A 19,149-nucleotide genomic window follows, 5' to 3' on the forward strand; every position below is an offset into this window, starting at 1 on the left:
CCTGAAGGTTCCTAGCCATTAGACTGGGAAAAACAACTCATCCAGTTGGATCAGCAAGATTTGGAAAAATGTGCAAAATGTGGGCACATTGTGCTAACTGTTGGCTAAATGTACACAACCATTAGCATAGATCCACTGAAGCAATTGAGACATGTTCTAAGACATTGGCAATCTGATGAAAGCAATGAGAAATGCCATTCAGTTGAGACCAATTGTAAAAATGGTTTGGGGATTTTTTTCATGTTATTTTGAAAATGTCATCTCAGTTTCAAGAACTGTGCCAAACCTATGGAGAAAAAATACTTTTAGAATGTGGACTAGTTGATATTATATGTTGTTATACAGTATATTTATTTCATACTGTTCACATAAAATGTGATACCAGCAAAAATAATATTACAAGTCAAAAACAAACAAAAAGCAGCATAATTGCTTTTCAATGTAATGTTTGGAATTGGAAATAACTTTAACTCATTCACTGGCATGTGACGGCTATAGACGTCAAAAATTCTTGTGAACTATTTCTATTAGTTAAAATTTTTTTTCCCACTTTTGCTAACAAGAGTATGAAAACCTAGAAAAAAATTATTGGAAATTTAGAACAGATATAAAATTTGTGATTAATCGTTAGTTAACAAGTGAAGTCATGTGATTTATTACAATACAAAAAAAATAACCGCCTGATGGGCCTAATGAAAAAAATAATCGTAATTACTAATTTTATATCTGTTATAAACGTACAATAAAAAAATCTAGGTTTTCATTAAAAAAAAAATGAAATGAAAAAAAAAGTTAAACTAATAGAAATAGTTCACATGAATTTTTGACGTCTATAGTCGTCAATGGCAGTGAATGAGTCAAATTGGACAAAAGCAGTTTTGCATGATTGACGCCTGTGTTAGCGTTGGTGAAATATTGTGATCATACCTTACTGTGAGCTGGTAATGTTGCCTCTTTTATTGAATTGCACAGATCTTTGTGAGTTAAATGGAGGTTAACGCGAGGCGACAATATGTCTGATTATTGACAGCCGACGTTGCCAGCTGGCCGGCAGTTTTGGAAGCTTCGTGTTTTCTGCATCTTACAACCTGAAATCTTTTTGGTTGCCTCTCTCACCTCTTCTTTACATTACATAGACTGTAACTCTTTCCCTTGTAAGTCTTGTTCGATGCCCCCCAACAATCCACCCCCCCCCGTTTTTTTTTTTTTTAAAAGACAATTTCATGACTTTGTTTCTCACGCAAACCTGCGCGCAGCTGTTCGCGATGTATCACCGCCGGTTGACATCAGAGCAAAAAGTGCAAAGAAAAAAACGCGCACAACTACGGGTTCGACACATTGGCGATGTCTCACACTCTCACACACGCACACACGCACGCACACAAGCCCCTGCCCCTCGTTCCCACGTACCCTTTTGGCCTCTAGGCCTCACGAGGACACGGTGATTTTCGGGCATCAAGAGATTGTGAAAGAGGGCGTGTCTTTGAACAGACGCACCAGTCTGAGCGCAGACATAAACATTACATTTCGGACACTTCAAAGTTGCAGACATGGCGTATTTAACAGTTGTAAAAATTAGGGAATGCTTTATCCCTCTTATTTTCTCTTTCTTTATTGCTCTCTCTCTCTTGCACTTTTCTGTCTTTCTTTCTATGTTTATCTTTCTCCATTTATCTCTCTATCACTCTCTATTTCTCTTTAACTCTCCATCCTTCTGTCTTTGTGTCATACCTTTCTGTTTCTCGCTTTCGCTCTCTCTCTCTCTCTCTCTCTCTCCTGCTATATCTCGTTATCGCTCTCTCCATCGCTTTCAAGCTCCCTATTGCTATCTCTCTCTTTCTCTCATTCTAACTCTCTCTCTTCTTTGTTTTAACTCTTTCAATCTCTCTATAGCTTTCTCTCTCTGTCTCTCTCTCCCCCCTCCCTCTCTAATGCTTTATCTCTTATTTTCTCTTTCTTTATTGCTCTCTCTCTCTGTAGCACTCTTCTGTCTTTCTTTCTATGTTTATCTTTCTCCATTTATCTTTCTATCATTCTCTATTTCTCTTTAACTCTCCATCCTTTTGTCTTTCTGTCATATCTTTCTGTTTCTCACTTTCTCTCTCTCTCTCTCTCTCTCTCTCTCACTTGTTTTCTCTATCATTCTTATCCCTCTTATCTCCAGCTTGCTTCCTATTTCTATTTCGCTCTCTATCTATATGTCTTTATATTTATATGTTTCATATTCTTTTTTAATTTAAATTATATATACAGCTATTTGAAAAAAGAGAAGAGAGGGCCATGTTTTCTTCAATGTTTTTTTTATTTTTGCCACTAAAAGTGTATCAAGTGACTAAAGAAGTAACAGCATATTAGCTTTGTTTGAAATAAAGTAACTAAATCTCTGGGGATTAATAGGAAAATGGGTACGTTTGTATAGTCATCTTGTTTTTTAACGTTATATTATAGTTTAGTTTATCCATATCTTACTTATTGTAATATTGCGGGGGCCAGTACTTTTCCTACGTATCTTCATAAAATTTTACGGCTGCAAAAGTCTTTTGTCAGATTGGCTACTTTTTTTTAAGTCATGTGCCCCAATCGCTCCACTTTTTTTTTTTAATGTAATGTATTGAAAATATTTGATGTAAATATTCTTCAAATGTGTATATTTATTTTCAAATTGAAGTACGTGGGTTCAGACTTGCCTCAAAGTTTTCAAACAATTCTTATTTGTAATTTTCAAGTTAATTCTTAAGTCAACAATTTGTTTGTCAGTTTTCATTGAGATACCGTGTGGCCAAATGATGTAATACAAATTCACAATTGTTAACCGATTCTATGTCTTTATCGATAAAATATAAAAATATAATGTGAAACTTAAGGAATCTTTAATGTCAAAGAGATTTGGCGCTGCAGAAGCTGCCTGATTGTATATTACAGTATTTAACTCATTCACTGCCATTGACGGCTATAGACATCAAAAATGCATTTGAACTATTTCTATTAGTTTAACATTTTTTTTCCCACTTTTGCTAACAAGAGTATGAAAACCTAGAAAAAAATTATTGTAAATTTAGAACAAATTTGTGATTAATCGTTAGTTAACAAGTGAAGTCATGTGATTAATTACAGTTAAAAAAATTAACCGCCTGACGGTTATAGAATATAAAAACCTAGAATTTTTTTGGGGGGAACAGATATAAAATGTGTAATTAATCATGACTTAACTATTAAAGTCATGCGATTAATTATAATGAAAAAAAATGTAATCACCGATAAAAAGAAAATATTATTAAAAATTAGGGGCGTCAGGCGATTAATTGTTTTAATTGTAATTAATTAATTATTATTATTATTATTATTAATTAATCACAAATGTTATATCTGTTCTAAATATACAATCATTTCGTATACGTTTTCATACTCTTGTTAACAAAAGTGAAAAAAAAAAGTTAAACTAATAGAAATAGTTAAAATGATTTTTTGACGTCTATAACCGTCAATGGCAGTGAATGAGTTTAATATGCGTGCTGCTGTGGAATTATTTTAGTTATGTTGAAGATATAACATATATATAGCATTGGTAGTATATTTTTGTTATTAAAATGTTATTTTATTATTCTTAGGTAAGGTCCTTGAAAAGCCCGTAATGGGTTTCTCCCTCACCTTCACATGTGTTGTATTTATTTAAATTTTTTAACTGCCATGTTTGTATTTTTTTAAGCCTGTGTAAACAAACAAACAAACAAACAAACAAACAAACAAACAAACAAACAAGCAAACAAAAGAAGTGACACCAGAAATACCTAAAAGCACAATATTTAGCTATTTATGTAAGAACTTGTGAAATGATTTAGGTTATTATCAAGAAAATGTCTCAGTAGCTTTTAAATTCAATTTTTATGAGGCATTCTGTTGTCGTTGATATATTGGTCCAAAACCAAAACAAACAAAGCAATCTTTATATTTCCTACATATTATTATTAACTCATTCACTGCCATTGACGGCTATAGACGTCAAAAATTCATTTAAACTATTTCTATAAGTTTAATATTTTTTTTCCACTTTTGTTAACAAGAGTGTGAAAACCTAGATTTTTTAATTGAACATTTAGAACAGATATAAAATTTGTGATTAATTGTGAGTTAACTAGTGAAGTCATGCGATTAATTCCATTTAAAATTGTAATCACATTTAAAAAAAAATATTTTCTTCTTTTTTATTGCGTAAGGCGATATATATATATTTTTATTGTAATTAATCACATGACTTCAATAATTAACTCACGATTAATCAATAATTTTATATCTGTTCTAAATGTAATTTTTTCAGGTTTTCATACTCTTATTAACAAAAGTGGACAAAGTGTTAAACTAATAGAAATAGTTAAAATAAAAATTTGACGTCTATAGCCGTCAATGGCAGTGAATGAGTTAACATTTGGGAATGTATTTTTGCACTTGTTTGACCAAATTCTGAATTTATTTTGAAGTAAAGTTAAAGTTTCCCCCAAAAAATAACTTAACAATAAGCTTTTTATTTGACCATTTATGAGTGAAATGCCTTCTAATTAGTAGATTAACACCTTAGCTGTTCACAATGGGTACTCCTGCAAGCCTCTGGCCAATAGTTATCAGACTGGATTCGGGTTTGAATTTCCCACGCCCTGTCTGCGGATGTGCCGTCATGTGTATGTGAAGAACGGTATGTGCAGTTAAATTTTTCGTCAGCAAGTGGCAGTAGCGATTCGAAATGGCATATTCTACGTTCGGTAGCTTTAATAAAAGGACGGCTTGCTCAGTCTGCAAGACTTGCGCTTTGGAGACGGATGACTCGTCATCCGTAACCCAACGATATATTAGAAATCGTAGAAACTGACACACTAGAAACAGACGGCTCATGCTTTACACACTGATATACAGTATGATCTAATTAATTACTGCTCGAAGCAAACCACATTCCTTTTTCTTTGTGATATGTGAATAAAGTGGAATCTAATCAAATCTTCTATAATTGTGACCAGCGCCGAAGAACTGAGGTTTGCTCTGTCCACAAATCTGACGTTGACTAAAATCCTCCTTATATGAAGCTAAATAAAAAGAAACCACATGTATGAGGTCCGCCAGTGCGGCCTGACAATGAACAATGACGGCGCCTCCGCTTCTCCGAGCCCACCTGAGTAGACTTGATTGAATGTCTTTTCTTCTTGATTCTAATCCCCTTAGCTTCCTTCTGTGTCTCCCCACAGGTGATGGGCCTTTTGAACCCGGGCGGAGTGCCTCATCAGCCCCAGAGCGACTTCGCTCTCTCCCCTCTGACCGGAGGCTTGGAGCCAAACGCCGGCATGGCCGCCAGCTGTCACGGCTCCCAACGGCTGGAGGCTTTGCCGGGTCTGACCGGCATGCCCGCCCTGCCGAGCACTCAGTCGTACTGCCCGCCCTCCTACGCCTCGCCAGCCTATGCTGTCGACCACCATCCGTCGTACCAATATGGACAATACAGTCAGAGCAAGGTAGGCTCGAAATCCATCAAAAGAGAAACTCGAGACATTCTGTACCATACTTTGAGCTGATTGGACGATGCGGCATCTTATGCACGTTTGTTTTGACCAATCACGGCAACGGATGAGAATGTCGTCTTTGATCTCGTCTTAGAAAAAAAAAAAAAGCACGAACATCTTTACCAGATAAAAATGCTGTGCAACGGTGAGTAATTATTCTGAATTAACTTTAGCATCCATTCGTCTGTTAGGTTTGTTTGTTTCCCCCGGTGTCGGCGCTAAAAAAAGGTCTGTTTGCGAACGGATAGCAGGAGCAGCACAAGATGGAGTCTCGTAGTATTTGTTAATGATGGCGGCCGCGGCTCAGGGTAAAGAGACGGTCGTTCAGTAACCAGAAGGCCGGCTGTTCGATCCCCGCTCTCCCCACGTCATGTGTCGTTGTGTCCTTGGGCAAGGCACTTCACGCACATTGCCTCCAGTGCTACTCACACCGGTGTATGGAAGGTGCGAATGTTTGGTGGTGGTCGGAGGGGCCGTAGGCCCGCACTGGCAGCCACGCTTCCGTCAGCCTGCCCCTTAAGTAACTTACCGCCATCAGAGTGTGAATGTGTGAGTGCATGAATAATGTATCCATTCCATTGTAAAGCGTCTTCGAGTGTCTCGAAAAGCGCAATATAAATCCGATGCATTATTATTAACAAATATCGCGAGAATTCAGCTTGTTGGCAAGGTTAGAATAAAAACAATTTGTGTGAAAACCAAAGCAATATTTTCCATAGGAAATCATGTAAATCGAATTAATCTGTTACAGAAATCCAAAAATATTAAAGTGCATTGTGCCGTTTAAAAAGGTAATATTACTCTTTACTCTAAATAATACAATAACAGACCCAGAGGGCCGATACATTATTATTCAGGTGACTATATTTAATAAAATATATACATTCGGTAATTTATATGCCCCTAATAATGATGATCCGGCCTTTTTCCATGAATTTTTCTCTAAACTGTTTGAATTAGCAGCGAACTCTACTATTATTATTGGAGGAGACTTTAACACAACCTTAAATCCATTAATAGATCGTTCTAATAAAACAACATGTATAAGGCGATCACAATCCACAAAAGTAATAGGGGAATATATGGATGACTTTGGCCTCGTCGACAGCTGGAGACTTAAAAACCCAAATAAGAAGGAATTTACCTTCTTTTCCGCTGTGCACCGGTCCTTTTCAAGAATTGATTTTTTTCTTACAAATAATTCTATTGCTGATAAAACCGTTACAAAAATACATCCTATTATTATTAGCGACCATGCACCAGTCTCCCTTTCCCTACAAGTTGATTATACCTTTAAACCACCACCCACATGGCGTTTTAACATCTCACTACTAAACGACGCAGAATTTGACAAAATTATAAGAAAAGAATGGGCGGACTTTTTGGAAATAAATGACTCTCCAGACCTATCTCCAGCTCTTCTCTGGGAAACCGGGAAAGCAGTAATTAGAGGTAAAATTATATCATATTCATCTTATAAAAAGAAACAGGATCAAAAATTAGAAAAAGACTTGGAAGATAAAATTAAACAACTGACGGATGAGTACGCAATAAACCCAAATAACCAAATATGGACTGACTTACAAAATACAAAAATACAGTTAGACGATATGTTAACTAAAAAGACAGAGTTTATAATACAACAATTGAGATACAACAACTTTGAATATAATAACAAATCAGGTAAATTTCTTGCAAACCAACTTCAACGTAATCGGGAAAAATCGCTTATAACGGCTATTAAAGGTACAACTGGTGAATGTACACAATCACCAGAAGAAATTAATCAAATTTTTTATAATTATTATCACAATTTATACTCAGAAACTAATAAACCTAACCCAGAGCATATTGAGGCATTCCTCAGTAGCTTAAGTATACCTCAGGTAACTACTGAATATAAAGATATGTTAGATGCACCACTTACTATAAACGAGTTGTACAGTGCTCTAGATAGTATGCCAAATGGCAAAGCACCCGGCCCTGATGGTTATCCGGCTATATTTCTAAAGCACTTCTGGTCAATGCTTGCTCCACTATTCTTAAGAGTAGTAACAGAAATTAAAACTAATGGTCACATACGCCCACACATGAATACAGCAGCAATTAAACTTTTATTAAAGCCAGAAAAAGACCCCACCCTTCCATCAAGTTACCGTCCGATTTCACTAATTAACACTGATATTAAAATTATCACTAAGGCTTTTACATCTAGATTAGAAACAGTAATCCCGACAATCATTCATAGCGACCAAACAGGCTTTATTAAAGAGCGTCACTCTACTAATAATATTAGAAGGCTCTTTAACCTTATTAGTATGTCACAGCGGCATGATAAAAAGGCAGTTATTATATCATTGGATGCAGAAAAAGCTTTTGATAAAGTTAACTGGTCCTTCCTCTTTGCTGTTTTAAATAAATTTGGCTTTGGGAAGTCATTTATTCACTGGGTGTCAGTATTATATGATTCTCCTAAAGCTACTGTTACTACTAATGGGATTATATCTAAGAGTTTTACTCTACAGAGAGGCACAAGACAGGGATGCCCACTGTCGCCTTTATTATTTGCAATATTTATTGAACCGCTTGCATTAGCCATACGCCAGGAAAGAATGATTCAAGGAATTCACTCTGGGGTAACAGAACATAAAATTAATCTATATGCCGATGATATTTTACTTTATTTAGAAAAGCCTGCTATTTCATTAGGGGAAGTATTTAACTTAATAACTAAATTCTCACAGTTATCAGACTATTCTATTAACTGGACAAAATCAACACTTCTACCTATTACAGAAAATTCATGGAACCCTGCAAGCCAGGACCCATACTACTCATTTCCTATAGGTAATTTAAAATACTTAGGCATAAAAATCTCACCTAAATTAACTGATTTAGTTCATTTAAATTTCACTCCACTTCTGGATAGCATTTATAGTGACTTGGAGCGCTGGAATAATCTTCCTATTTCTCTAATAGGACGAATAGCCACTATTAAAATGAAAGTTTTACCCAAAATAAACTATTTTTTCTCAATGATTCCATTTAAACCTACGGCTAACTGGTTCCAGTTGTTGGACTCAGCCGTTACAAAATTTTACTGGAAAGAAAAAAAAGCAAAGATTAGTCTATCTACTCTTCAGAAAAATAAATCCAAAGGAGGTCTAGAGGCACCAAATTTTATGCACTATTATATAGCCAACCAGCTACAATATATTATTTTATGGGCACAACCCAATCGAGATACTAACTGTTGGCTGGAACTAGAACAGAAGGATTGTAATAACCTCAGACTCCTAGATTTACTCTTTATTACAACATCGATTAAGCGCCATAACTGCTTTAAAAATCCAATGATTTCCGCCACCCTGACTGCCTGGTGGAAGGCACTAGAAATGACAAAAGCCAAAGTGGAGCCCAGCGGGCTTTCTCCCCTATGGCATAACCCCGACTTTCAAATTAACAACCAATCGTTTTATTTGAATGTGTGGGAGCAGAAAGGAATTACACATCTCCACCATCTCTTCTCAGATAATATGTTTATATCATATACATCCTTGCTCCAAAAATATAAAATAAAAAACGGAAACTTTTTACATTATTTGCAAGTTAAAAGTATGATAAAGAAACAAATTCCAACACTCCAGGGTACGCTCCAACCGCCTGTTTTAGCTAAAGATATTACCAAGCTTTCTCCAACAACAACAAAAAAACTCTCAAAAATATATAAGTTACTTTCATATACTGATAAAACGTCTTTACCCATCTCAAAATGGGAAACAGACTTGTCTATAGCTCCGGAATCTGTCTTTTGGATTCAAGTTTGTGAAAATGTTTTTAAAATGACAAAACACACAAATTTACAACTTATCCAATATAAAATTATTCACAGAACATACATTACTCAATATATGATGAAGAAAATGGGACTCTCAGACTCCGACATTTGTCTCCAGTGTTTACAAAACACTACAGACACTTATTTTCATGCTTTATGGTTATGTACTCCGGTTATGTGTTTCTGGACTAAAGTCTTAGAAAAACTTTCCGCTGTCTTGGACTGTAGGATACCGTTTTCTCCAAACTTGTGTTTGCTAGGTGACTTAACAACAATTGACTTACCACATAAACAATTTCAATCTATACTTGTAGCCCTTACTATCGCAAAAAAAACAATTCTTGTTAACTGGAAAAATAAACAAACTTTGAATATCGACCAATGGTCTAACCTCCTCATAAATCATATTTTAATGGAAAAAATATCTGCCTCAAATAAAAACCAAATGTCAAAATTTAAAGAAACATGGTCTACGTATATAGAATTTTTTAACCTAAACTTGGATTTCAATTCTGCCTGTTAGCGAGAGCCACAGCAGCGTTATAACTGGCATTGATGTTTCTGTATTAGGCAATTTGTAACTAATGGTTGTGTTTCCATAGTCAGGAACCCGGCTGCTGCCAGCGGGATCGAGCGGATTCACCTCCGATGGGCACCAGGGGTTGATATTCGGATTCACGGCATGCCAGTGGGTTAATTCTGTGGGTGCTGTCCCCCCTGGCGGGGAGTGGGCGGGTCTGCCCCTCTGTTGGCTGCTGGGTGGCGGCTGCGTCTTGGCCGTTCCCTGGGTCTCTTGGGGGGTGCTGCGTTGCGGGGCTTTCCCTGGTGTCGGGGGCGGCGCCGTTCCGGCGCGGTCCGTCGCTCTGGGCCCGGCGACGCGGTTCGGGGCCTGTGGGCCGCCGGGGTGCCCGGTGGTTCCCTCTCCCCTCCCCCTTCCTCCCCCTTGCTGCCTCTCCCTCCTCGCCTCTCCCCGCCCGTCCTCCGCCTCCCTGTCCCCTCTCCCTCGTCGCCCTTCCTCCTCCTCTCCCCCTCTCCTTGCGTCCCTGCCGCTGCCCCCTGCCCTTCTTGTCGTCCCCTTCCCTCCTCCCTTCCCCTTCCCCGGTACGCCTTCCTTCCCCTCCCCTGGGCCGGGGGCTCCATCCATGGCCCGGGTCTCGGTGCTATGGGGGCCGGCGGGGGTGGCTGGGGTTTGGTGTCGTGCCCGCCCCGCTCCGGTGGGCGTCCTGACACCTCGGGCGGGACCCAGTATCCGGGGGGCGAGCCCTATCGCCCCGCCGGACGGGTCCCATATGCCCGCCGGGGTCCTGGTGGGGTGGGTGGGGGCTTGGTGGGCCGGTGCGCCTCCTGCCCCCGCCCGGTTGGGGGGGGCCCCGCTGGTCACACCTCTTAACTCACTACACTAGGTTTGCACAATACACTTTTATAGACATATAGGGCACATAACACACTTTGGGGGGTGGGGTAGGGTGGAAACACCGTCTTCACCCTACAACTCCCCTCCAATTTTAATACACCACACAACTTGTGGGTGGGGGGGGGGGCTTGGGGGCTTGTGGGGGTGCCATCGGTTGGGGGCCGCAGTATAGAGCAGTGCTGCGGTCCCCTGTCCGTGTCGCCACCCGCCCCCCCCCCCCCCCCCCGCCCTATCTATTTTTTTTAATGCACCACATACACTCAGCAACATGCTTGGGTGGCGGGTGGATCGGAGCGTGGGAATATCATTTCCATCGGCTCCGGTTCACCTGCTCCTAATTTTAATGCACCACACACACACACTTGTATATACACTGGGTGGGGTCACATTCACGGTTTAGGGGTAGAGTTCGCCAGTCCGCGAGCTGGCGGACTCAGTAACAGGGGTTAATTTTCACAAAGAACGCTGGGGTGACGACCGGGGCCTTCCCCCGCTGGGCCTGGGGTTCGGGGGTGTCGGCCGCCCTCCGGTGCCCCCATCTCCCCCTTCTGCCCCCGGTGTTCCGTCCTTCCACACGGCGGGGGGTGGGGTGGGCGCGGCTGCCCTCTCCGCTCCGCTGTCCGGCCCCTCTTCGGCGCCGGTGCCTGGGTGCGGGTGGTCCCCGGGGGCTGGGGGTCGGGGGTTGGGGGGCTGCCGGTTGGTCGGGGTGGGGTCGGGGGGGGGGGCGGCTTTGTTGGGGGGGGGGGCGGTGGTGGGGGTTGCGGGGTGGGGGGTGCTGGGGGTGGGGGGTGTCTGGGGGATTGGGGGCATGGGGGCGGCTGGGGCTGGGTTGGGGTGGGTGGCGGGGGGTGGATGGGGGGCGGGGGGTGGTGGGGGGGCGGGGGTTGGGGGCCGGTGGGGTGCCTGGTGGGCCTGCAGTGCCCCGTCCTGCTGCGTTGGGCCGGGGGCGCGGGCCGTGTTGGGGCGGGGGGCGCTCCTGCTCCTGGGTTTGCTCTCCGGCCGGTGGCCCTGGTGGGGCCCGGGGGTCGTCCTTTGGCGCTGCCGCGGCCTGGGGGGCCCTGAGGTGTTGCGCTTGCTCTGTTCCGGCGGGGGTCGACGGCTCCCCTCTTTGGTGGAGATTTTCATGCATGCCAGATCCACCACACCAGCATCTACCGAAACTCAGACACAATCTGTTTCCTCCTCAGGTTATTGAATCGGTGGAGGCTGGTGTCTCGGATCTCACGCGGCTTCGTCTGTCCTTCCTTCCTTTTCTCGGTCTCTCCGTTGGTCTCTTGAGGCCTCCCTGACTTTATGTTTTTTGGATTTGTTGGGGTCTGGATGTTTCTTGGGCTGGGGAGGAGTTCTGGTGGGGGGTGTCTGGTCGGTGCTGGATTTCACCTTCCTTGGTTTTCTTCGGTCCCCTCGGGTCTCCTGGTGTTCGATTTAGGTGAACGGTATAAGATTTTTTTTTCTAATAGGTTTTCTGGTGAGCTAACAAACACACGCACGCACGCACGCACACACACATACTCACCCACACACACAAAAAAAAAAAAAAAAAAGTATGTATGTATGTATGTATATATGTATATATGTATGTATATATGTGTATATATATATATATATATATTTAAAAAAAAAAAAAAAAAAAAAAAAAAAAAGAGCAATGATGATGACATTTCCGAATGAACAATACTGAGCTCTTAAAAGAAAAAAAAAAAAAAAAAAAAAAAAAAAAAAAAAAAAAAAAAAAAAAAAAAAAAAAAAAAAAAAAAAAGGTAATATTAAAGCTTTTTCTACATCATGCATGCTCAGATGAGTACAAAGTGCCCTGGCTGTTTTACTCGGACTACACCTATTAGCTTTTATTTTCCCTTTACAGTGTGCGGACCCTATACTATTTCTTTGGGGAGGGGTGGAGTGTTGGAGGTTGACGTCATGTGCGTCCATAGCGGACATGTGGCGTTGTGGTAGCATTAGCCTGTGGTGTTAGCTAGCATACGACACTGCACGCATGAGTTGCTAACTTTCCACAGTTGCTGCAGTTACGTTTTGGGCCAGAGGTGGCAGTCGCGAGTATAAAAAAAAAAAAAAGTGACAAACTGCACAAAGATCATTTAACAAAAAATACATGTTATGGTGAAAATTTTACATACAGAAAACAAATTTAAAAAAAATAACATGACAATGACTAAAGAAATGGATGAATTAACATTTTACATCACTTAGTACGACAGGATGATGAGTCAATTTGACAGACGCACTTAACACACACATACTGTACATGATGATAGATAGATAGATAGATAGATAGATAGATAGATAGATAGATAGATAGATAGATAGATAGATAGATAGATAGATAGATGGATGGATGGATAGATAGATAGATAGATAGATAGATAGATAGATAGACAGACAGACAGAGACAGATACAGCCATCGCTAGATAGCTAACTCAAAAACGAGCTAACTCGCTACCTAACAAGTTAGCTAACTACTGCCATAGTTAGATAGCTAACTCAATAGCTAGCCAGCTAGCTAACAAGTTAGCTGACTAGCTAAATGAGATATTGACTATATTATCATATGTGGGAAACTGCAGTCTTTTGTTGACTTCTTTTTTCTAATGCCTACTCACTGAGATTCTTGTAACGAGATCCATACAAATGTTATACATTAGGAAAGGAACTGCTGTTAAAACAAGCAGCATTTTATTTTTACAAATATGCATCCTCTTTTTATCCTACACGTAAACTTGTCTATTCGTTTATCTCCGGCTGGATTGAGCAATTTGGTTTAGGATTTCGGACTAACATAAACCATGTTAATTGCGGCGACCCTTCTGATGAGTGACCGTCTCAAATGGGCTGGCCCCGCGCCGCAATTACATGTACGGCGTACATTGTTGGCCTGCTTACCTCCGTTTACATTACGCTCATCAAACGAGCCACGTAGCTTGACGCTGAGGCATTTCGGTGGGTGGGTGGGGTGGGGGTGGGTTGGTGGGGGTCCCCGGCTGTCCTTTCATGACCCCCGTGATGATGAGCTGGCCCATCGGACTCGAGCGCGGCTCACCTATCCATGTAATGACCCCCGTGTTGGCCTGACTCAAAGAAAGGAGCCACTTAGCAAAAAGTGTGTTTGACAGGAGGGAGGAGAGCGGGTGGCTCCTCGTGGGGTACGCTAGCACATGTTGACTGGCCCATCAGTGGCTACATCTTGATCTCATTAATTTAGCCCGTCCTGGGAGAGAACCGCATGTAGCTTTTGGGGCAGGAGAGGCATGTATGTGTGTGCATGTGTTAAGGAAGGGGCTCTTTAACGGGGGGGCGATTATGACCCTTGGCAGGTCCGTATTGAAACCATGTGTCCAACAGGAGGTCAGATTTAGTTATTGATCAACGGAGCAGAACTAGAGAGATCCAGGCGGAGGCTTCGCTCTACCAACCACGTTGAGTTCAAAGGGGGTCTCAAGAGATCCCCCCAAAGCTCTTCACCTGTTTTTGTAGGAGGTTTATTGTTCAACCCACGACCCCGCTTTCCATTCTCACCTGCTCTTAAACGCTTTTTTTTTTTTTTGCTCAGCTTCACACTTCTCAGAACGGAGGTGGCAAAAGCAATCACGTTCCGTACTTAGTAATGGTTGACTGTCATTTAACATCAATACACTTTTTTGATAGCTTGGCTAACTTCTCCGCACACAAAATGATTCCTTTTTTATTACCTTACATAATGTTCCTAGAATTTAAAAAAATAAGTTACATGTAACATATTGCTGTTTAAGAGCTTTGTTATCAAATCACGTTCTGTTAGCTTTGCTAACAATGTTAACTGATAACCAAAAAATGCTAGCTAGTTAGCTCATCCTTTTTGCTAAATTTGCTAGCTTCTCCACACACACATTTCCACCCTTTTATTATTCAATCATGTTAACAGAATTAATTTAAAAAATATCTATATTAGATGTAACATTATGCTGCTGAAGAGCCTGCCTGACTTTGATGTAATCAAAATAACATATTACGGTAGCTTGGCTAACAATGTTAACGGATAACCAAAAATGCTAATTAGCTAATCCTTTTTGCCAAACTGGCTAACTTCTCTATACACAACTTCCACCCCCCTTTTATGGTTACATAATGTTCGTAGAATGAAAAAAAAAAAAAGTTACATGTAACGTATGTTCTATGATGTAACATAATGCTGCTGAAGAGCTTGCCCAACTTGGATGTTCTCAAAACATGTTTCCGGTAGCTTGGCTAGCAATGTTAACTGATGTGTTAACCATATTATTAGCTGACATAATGTTCATAGAATAAAAAATAAAAAAATGCTACATTTAACATACAGTATTGCTCTTCATGAGCTCGCCCGACTGATGTTATCAAAACATGTAGCTTTATTAACGCAGTTAACTGATAGCATAAGTTAGCTCATGCTAACTCGCTGGTCGTAAAAATCGGAATCAAGATCCCAACCACAGTTAATTATTTATTACATTTTGCCATCAACCAATGTAGATTGGGGGAAAAAAAGACTAACAACCTTATTCTGACCAAATAAAGAGAAGAAAGTTCAGACATCTATCTTTATACGCCATTGTCCACCACATAAACTGAGCCAATCGAAACATGGAATCGTTTACGGAATTTGTGTGTCCACGTGAAAATGCAGTTGAGTGAATGTCTTCTCCGTTTGCCTGCGTGACTATTTGGTGGCCAAGCGGCACGCCCAAAGGAGTAGGGGTGTGAATTGCCAGGTACCTGCCGATTCGATTTGTATCACGATTCATAGGTCACGATTCGATTCAATACCGATACAAATCTATAAGTTGATTATTGCGAAAAAATAATTTCAAACTCAAATTTAGAAAATACTAATCCGTAAACTTGTACATGTACACTGCAAGATTTGTACGAAAATGTATTTATTTATCTGAAACTTTAGGCTTATAACTGTGAGTTGCTTTATTTAACAAACCATCTGTTGCAATCTGTTTCATGTTTGAACAGCGTTGAAATAAAATATTAAGGCTTAATGTTCCATTAATATAACATTCTTCCATGCTTAACGTGTGAACCCTAACCCTAAGTAAGACGTTTTGTTGAATATTCCCATAAAATATTGATGTTTAAAAATCGATTCGACCGCATATCGAATCGATTCGAGAATTGCGTGCTGTAATATCGCGATATATTGCAGAATCGATACTAAGGAGCCATAATGCACCACTAAGGCACCATTTAACCCTCATTTTGTCTTCCCTTCTCATCCTCAGGTGCCTTTTATTCTCTAAAGTCGCCTTCTCCTCGACATGAAGGCTTTCCTGCCCCCCCCCCCCCCCCCCCCCTCCATCATCACCCCACACCCAACCGCTTGCTTTTGCCAACCACCCCAAGGCTGACCAGAGGACTTCCACGGCGTGAAAGTGATGGCTAGCGATGCTGGTGGAGGGGTTTCATCATGGACTTGATGGCCGGGCTGGACGGCAGTAATTAGGACCAAAGCTGCATGCAGCCTCTCCAGTTACCTCCGAGGACCGAGTTTGGAGAGGATAAGGAAAAAAGCAGGATTGGGAAGTGGGGGCGGTGGTGGATCCTAAATACATTCAAGATTCTGTACTTGATTTTTGAAACGTGAGGCGGACTTTAGCCCCATTTCCTCCAAGCAGTGCATTGTTAAAAGTTTGTAGAATAACACTTGGTGCACTATCACGGAGGGCGTCGCATGACACAACAGAATCAACATCCCATTTAAACAACTGTTTTTTCCCCTTTTTTTCAAAATGATTAATATTTAAATTTTTTTGCTCTCTGGGACTAAGTTCACCTCGGACAAATGGATTTTTTTTTCGCCGGCAAAAACAGGCCAGATGTTCTTGTGAAGGCTGACAACGATGGAAAAGACATAAATCTACCCTGATGCGGTTTCTTGTTGAAGACGATTTAAACATGTCATGTGTGAAACGAGATGAGGAGACAACCCAAAGAAAGTGCAATACCTTCATACCTCATAAACGGGCGCAGACCACATGTTCACGACGGTGTCCGACAAGAAATGCTCCTTGAATTTTTTTTTAAGCGTTATTCATTTTGGGTTGTGTGCATGACCAATCAGGGGGAACTTGTTAAAATTGACGTAAATAGTCACTAAGCCAAAAATGGAAGGAAGAAAAAATGTCTCTACAGGTGAACACATGAACGTTTTTTTCCCCCCGCATGTATTGAATTCATTTTCATCAGGATTTTTGTTCCATTCCTTATTTATTTAGTTTTGCTCACATGCTTGGTGTCTTCTATCATTCCATAATCACAAGTGCTTAATTAAGTCTTATAAAAAAAAAAAAAGTTCATTATTCATGTGTTGTTTTTTTTCCTCAAATGATTTTTGTATCATTCTCGTTTGGCTTATAGATGATTTTGTTTGAAGACTTTTTGTGTACAATACAGCACTATTTACTATTTATAATAAAAAATGTCGAAGAAGTTGTGACTTTATGAGTGGATATTTTACATGTACATTGTTTATCGCAGTTCATCGTTTGTGTATATATATATATATTTATTTACAGTTTAAGTTTGAACGTCATAACATTTGTATCTGACATGTATCCCCATTGAATGAAATGGAAATGCCATTAATCGGTTCTGGTGTCCCTCAAAAACCCAACAAAAATGTTTTGCAACATACATATATAATATAAAACATACAGTAATAACATAATTAACAAATAAAATGATTCATGCTTGAGATTTAAAAACAAAAAAATGACTAAGGCTATGATGCTATTAGTCTAACGGTTTATCTTCTTCAGTATTTGTCCTGACAGCCATCACAATGTGAACTGAACAACTGGTGCCCCCTCCTGGAGCACTAAATCATAAATATATCCCATTTCATAACCACTCCTTTTGGACAAATTCCCGCTCTCGAGGGGCTCCTTCGCACCCCGTGATGACTAAAGCAGAGCTGCTGTAAATCACCCGGGCGCCCTGTGGCCCACAGACACACTTGGAAGTTGGACATCAGTCACTGACATGACTGCGCAGGGTTCAGAGGCTCTTATTGCCCCCGCGCCCCCCCACCCCCACAAAAAAAATGAAAGAAGAAGAAGGAAACAGAGTTAGCCAGCTCCACAAAAGGCTGCAAATATCACTGCTGAGTTTTTATCACTCCCACTATTTTTTTCTTCTCATGTGGAGGATTGAGGGATCAGGTGTGCAGCTGTTAGCGTCGTTCATGTGTCAAATGCTTCAGTCTGCTAGTGTGGGAATCTGTACACGGAAAGCACATGTTATTTTAAGACACTTGTTGTGTTAGCTTTTTTTTATATATATATATATATATTATTATTTTTTAATTTATATAAAAAAATAGTTCCACAATGGGGAAATTTGCATTTAAAAATATGCTATAATTTATTTAATAAAATTAGAAATCATCTCTGAAAAGCCCGCAAAATAGCGAGGTAAAACCCAAGATAAACCCCGTAATGTATGAATTTTGGACCCAGTTACAAATAAGTGAACAGCAAAGTAGCGAAGGACCGCAATTGTAAGTAACTTTTTGCTTTTTTGGTTATAATTTGTGACTACTGAATTTGAAATGCTTTTATTCATTTCAAAACACACACAGTATAGTGTCAGACACATACTGTATAATATTCTATGAACATACATATATGCTGGAAAGACATAATTAAAAAAAATTCAGTCATAATTAAAAATAATAATAATTTGTTAATATACATGACAAATTTCATTTATCTGCCAAATCGTTATTGACCAAACTGTAAAGATGGTTAGTGCATGAACCAGTTTTCTTTCATTTCTCAGCACAAAGCTTCATGTATATTAACTCATTCACTGCCATTGACGGCTATGGATGTCAAAAATTCATTTGAACCATTTCTATTAGTTTAATTTTTTTCCCACTTTTTTATCAAGAGTTTGAAAACCTAGAAAAAATGTTTATTGTACATTTAGAACAGATATAAAATGTGTGATTAATTGTGAGTTAACTATTGAAGTCTTGCAAGTAATTACAATTAAAAAATGTAATCGCCCCGAAAAAAAAGAGAAACGATTATTAAAAATTAGGGGCGTCAGGCGATTACATTTTTTAATTGTAATTAATCGCATGACTTCACTAGTTAACTCATGATTAATCGCAAATCTCACAAAAAAATTTTAGGTTTTCATTCTCTTGTTAACAAAAGTGGTAACATTTTTTAAACTAATAGAAATAGTTAAAATGATTTTTTTTAACGTCTATAGCCGTCAATGGCAATGAATGAATTAAAAACAAAATATGGGCATATAAGAGTTTACTATCAATGGAGTTTTGAAAATAATAGCTGATTCGAATTAG

The 19,149-nt window shown here is 39.9% G+C and overlaps 1 protein-coding gene across 1 annotated transcript in view; it reads left to right on the plus strand.

Moving 5' to 3' along the window:
* Window positions 1-17,189, plus strand: part of pax3a (paired box 3a) — a 52,314-nt gene extending 35,125 nt beyond the window's left edge. The window contains exons 9-10 of the mRNA XM_086076508.1: window positions 5,232-5,495; window positions 16,058-17,189. Of these exons, the coding sequence (XP_085932634.1) occupies window positions 5,232-5,495; window positions 16,058-16,075 (282 nt within the window). The 3' untranslated portion in view covers window positions 16,076-17,189. The remainder of the gene's footprint in view (window positions 1-5,231; window positions 5,496-16,057) is intronic.
* Window positions 17,190-19,149: the final 1,960 nt, after the last annotated feature.

The sequence above is a fragment of the Leptonotus elevatus genome, chromosome 1 (genome assembly GCF_054856555.1).
Source record: "Leptonotus elevatus isolate MCC_2025b chromosome 1, RoL_Lele_1.0, whole genome shotgun sequence".
Classification (NCBI taxonomy): Eukaryota; Metazoa; Chordata; class Actinopteri; order Syngnathiformes; family Syngnathidae; genus Leptonotus; species Leptonotus elevatus.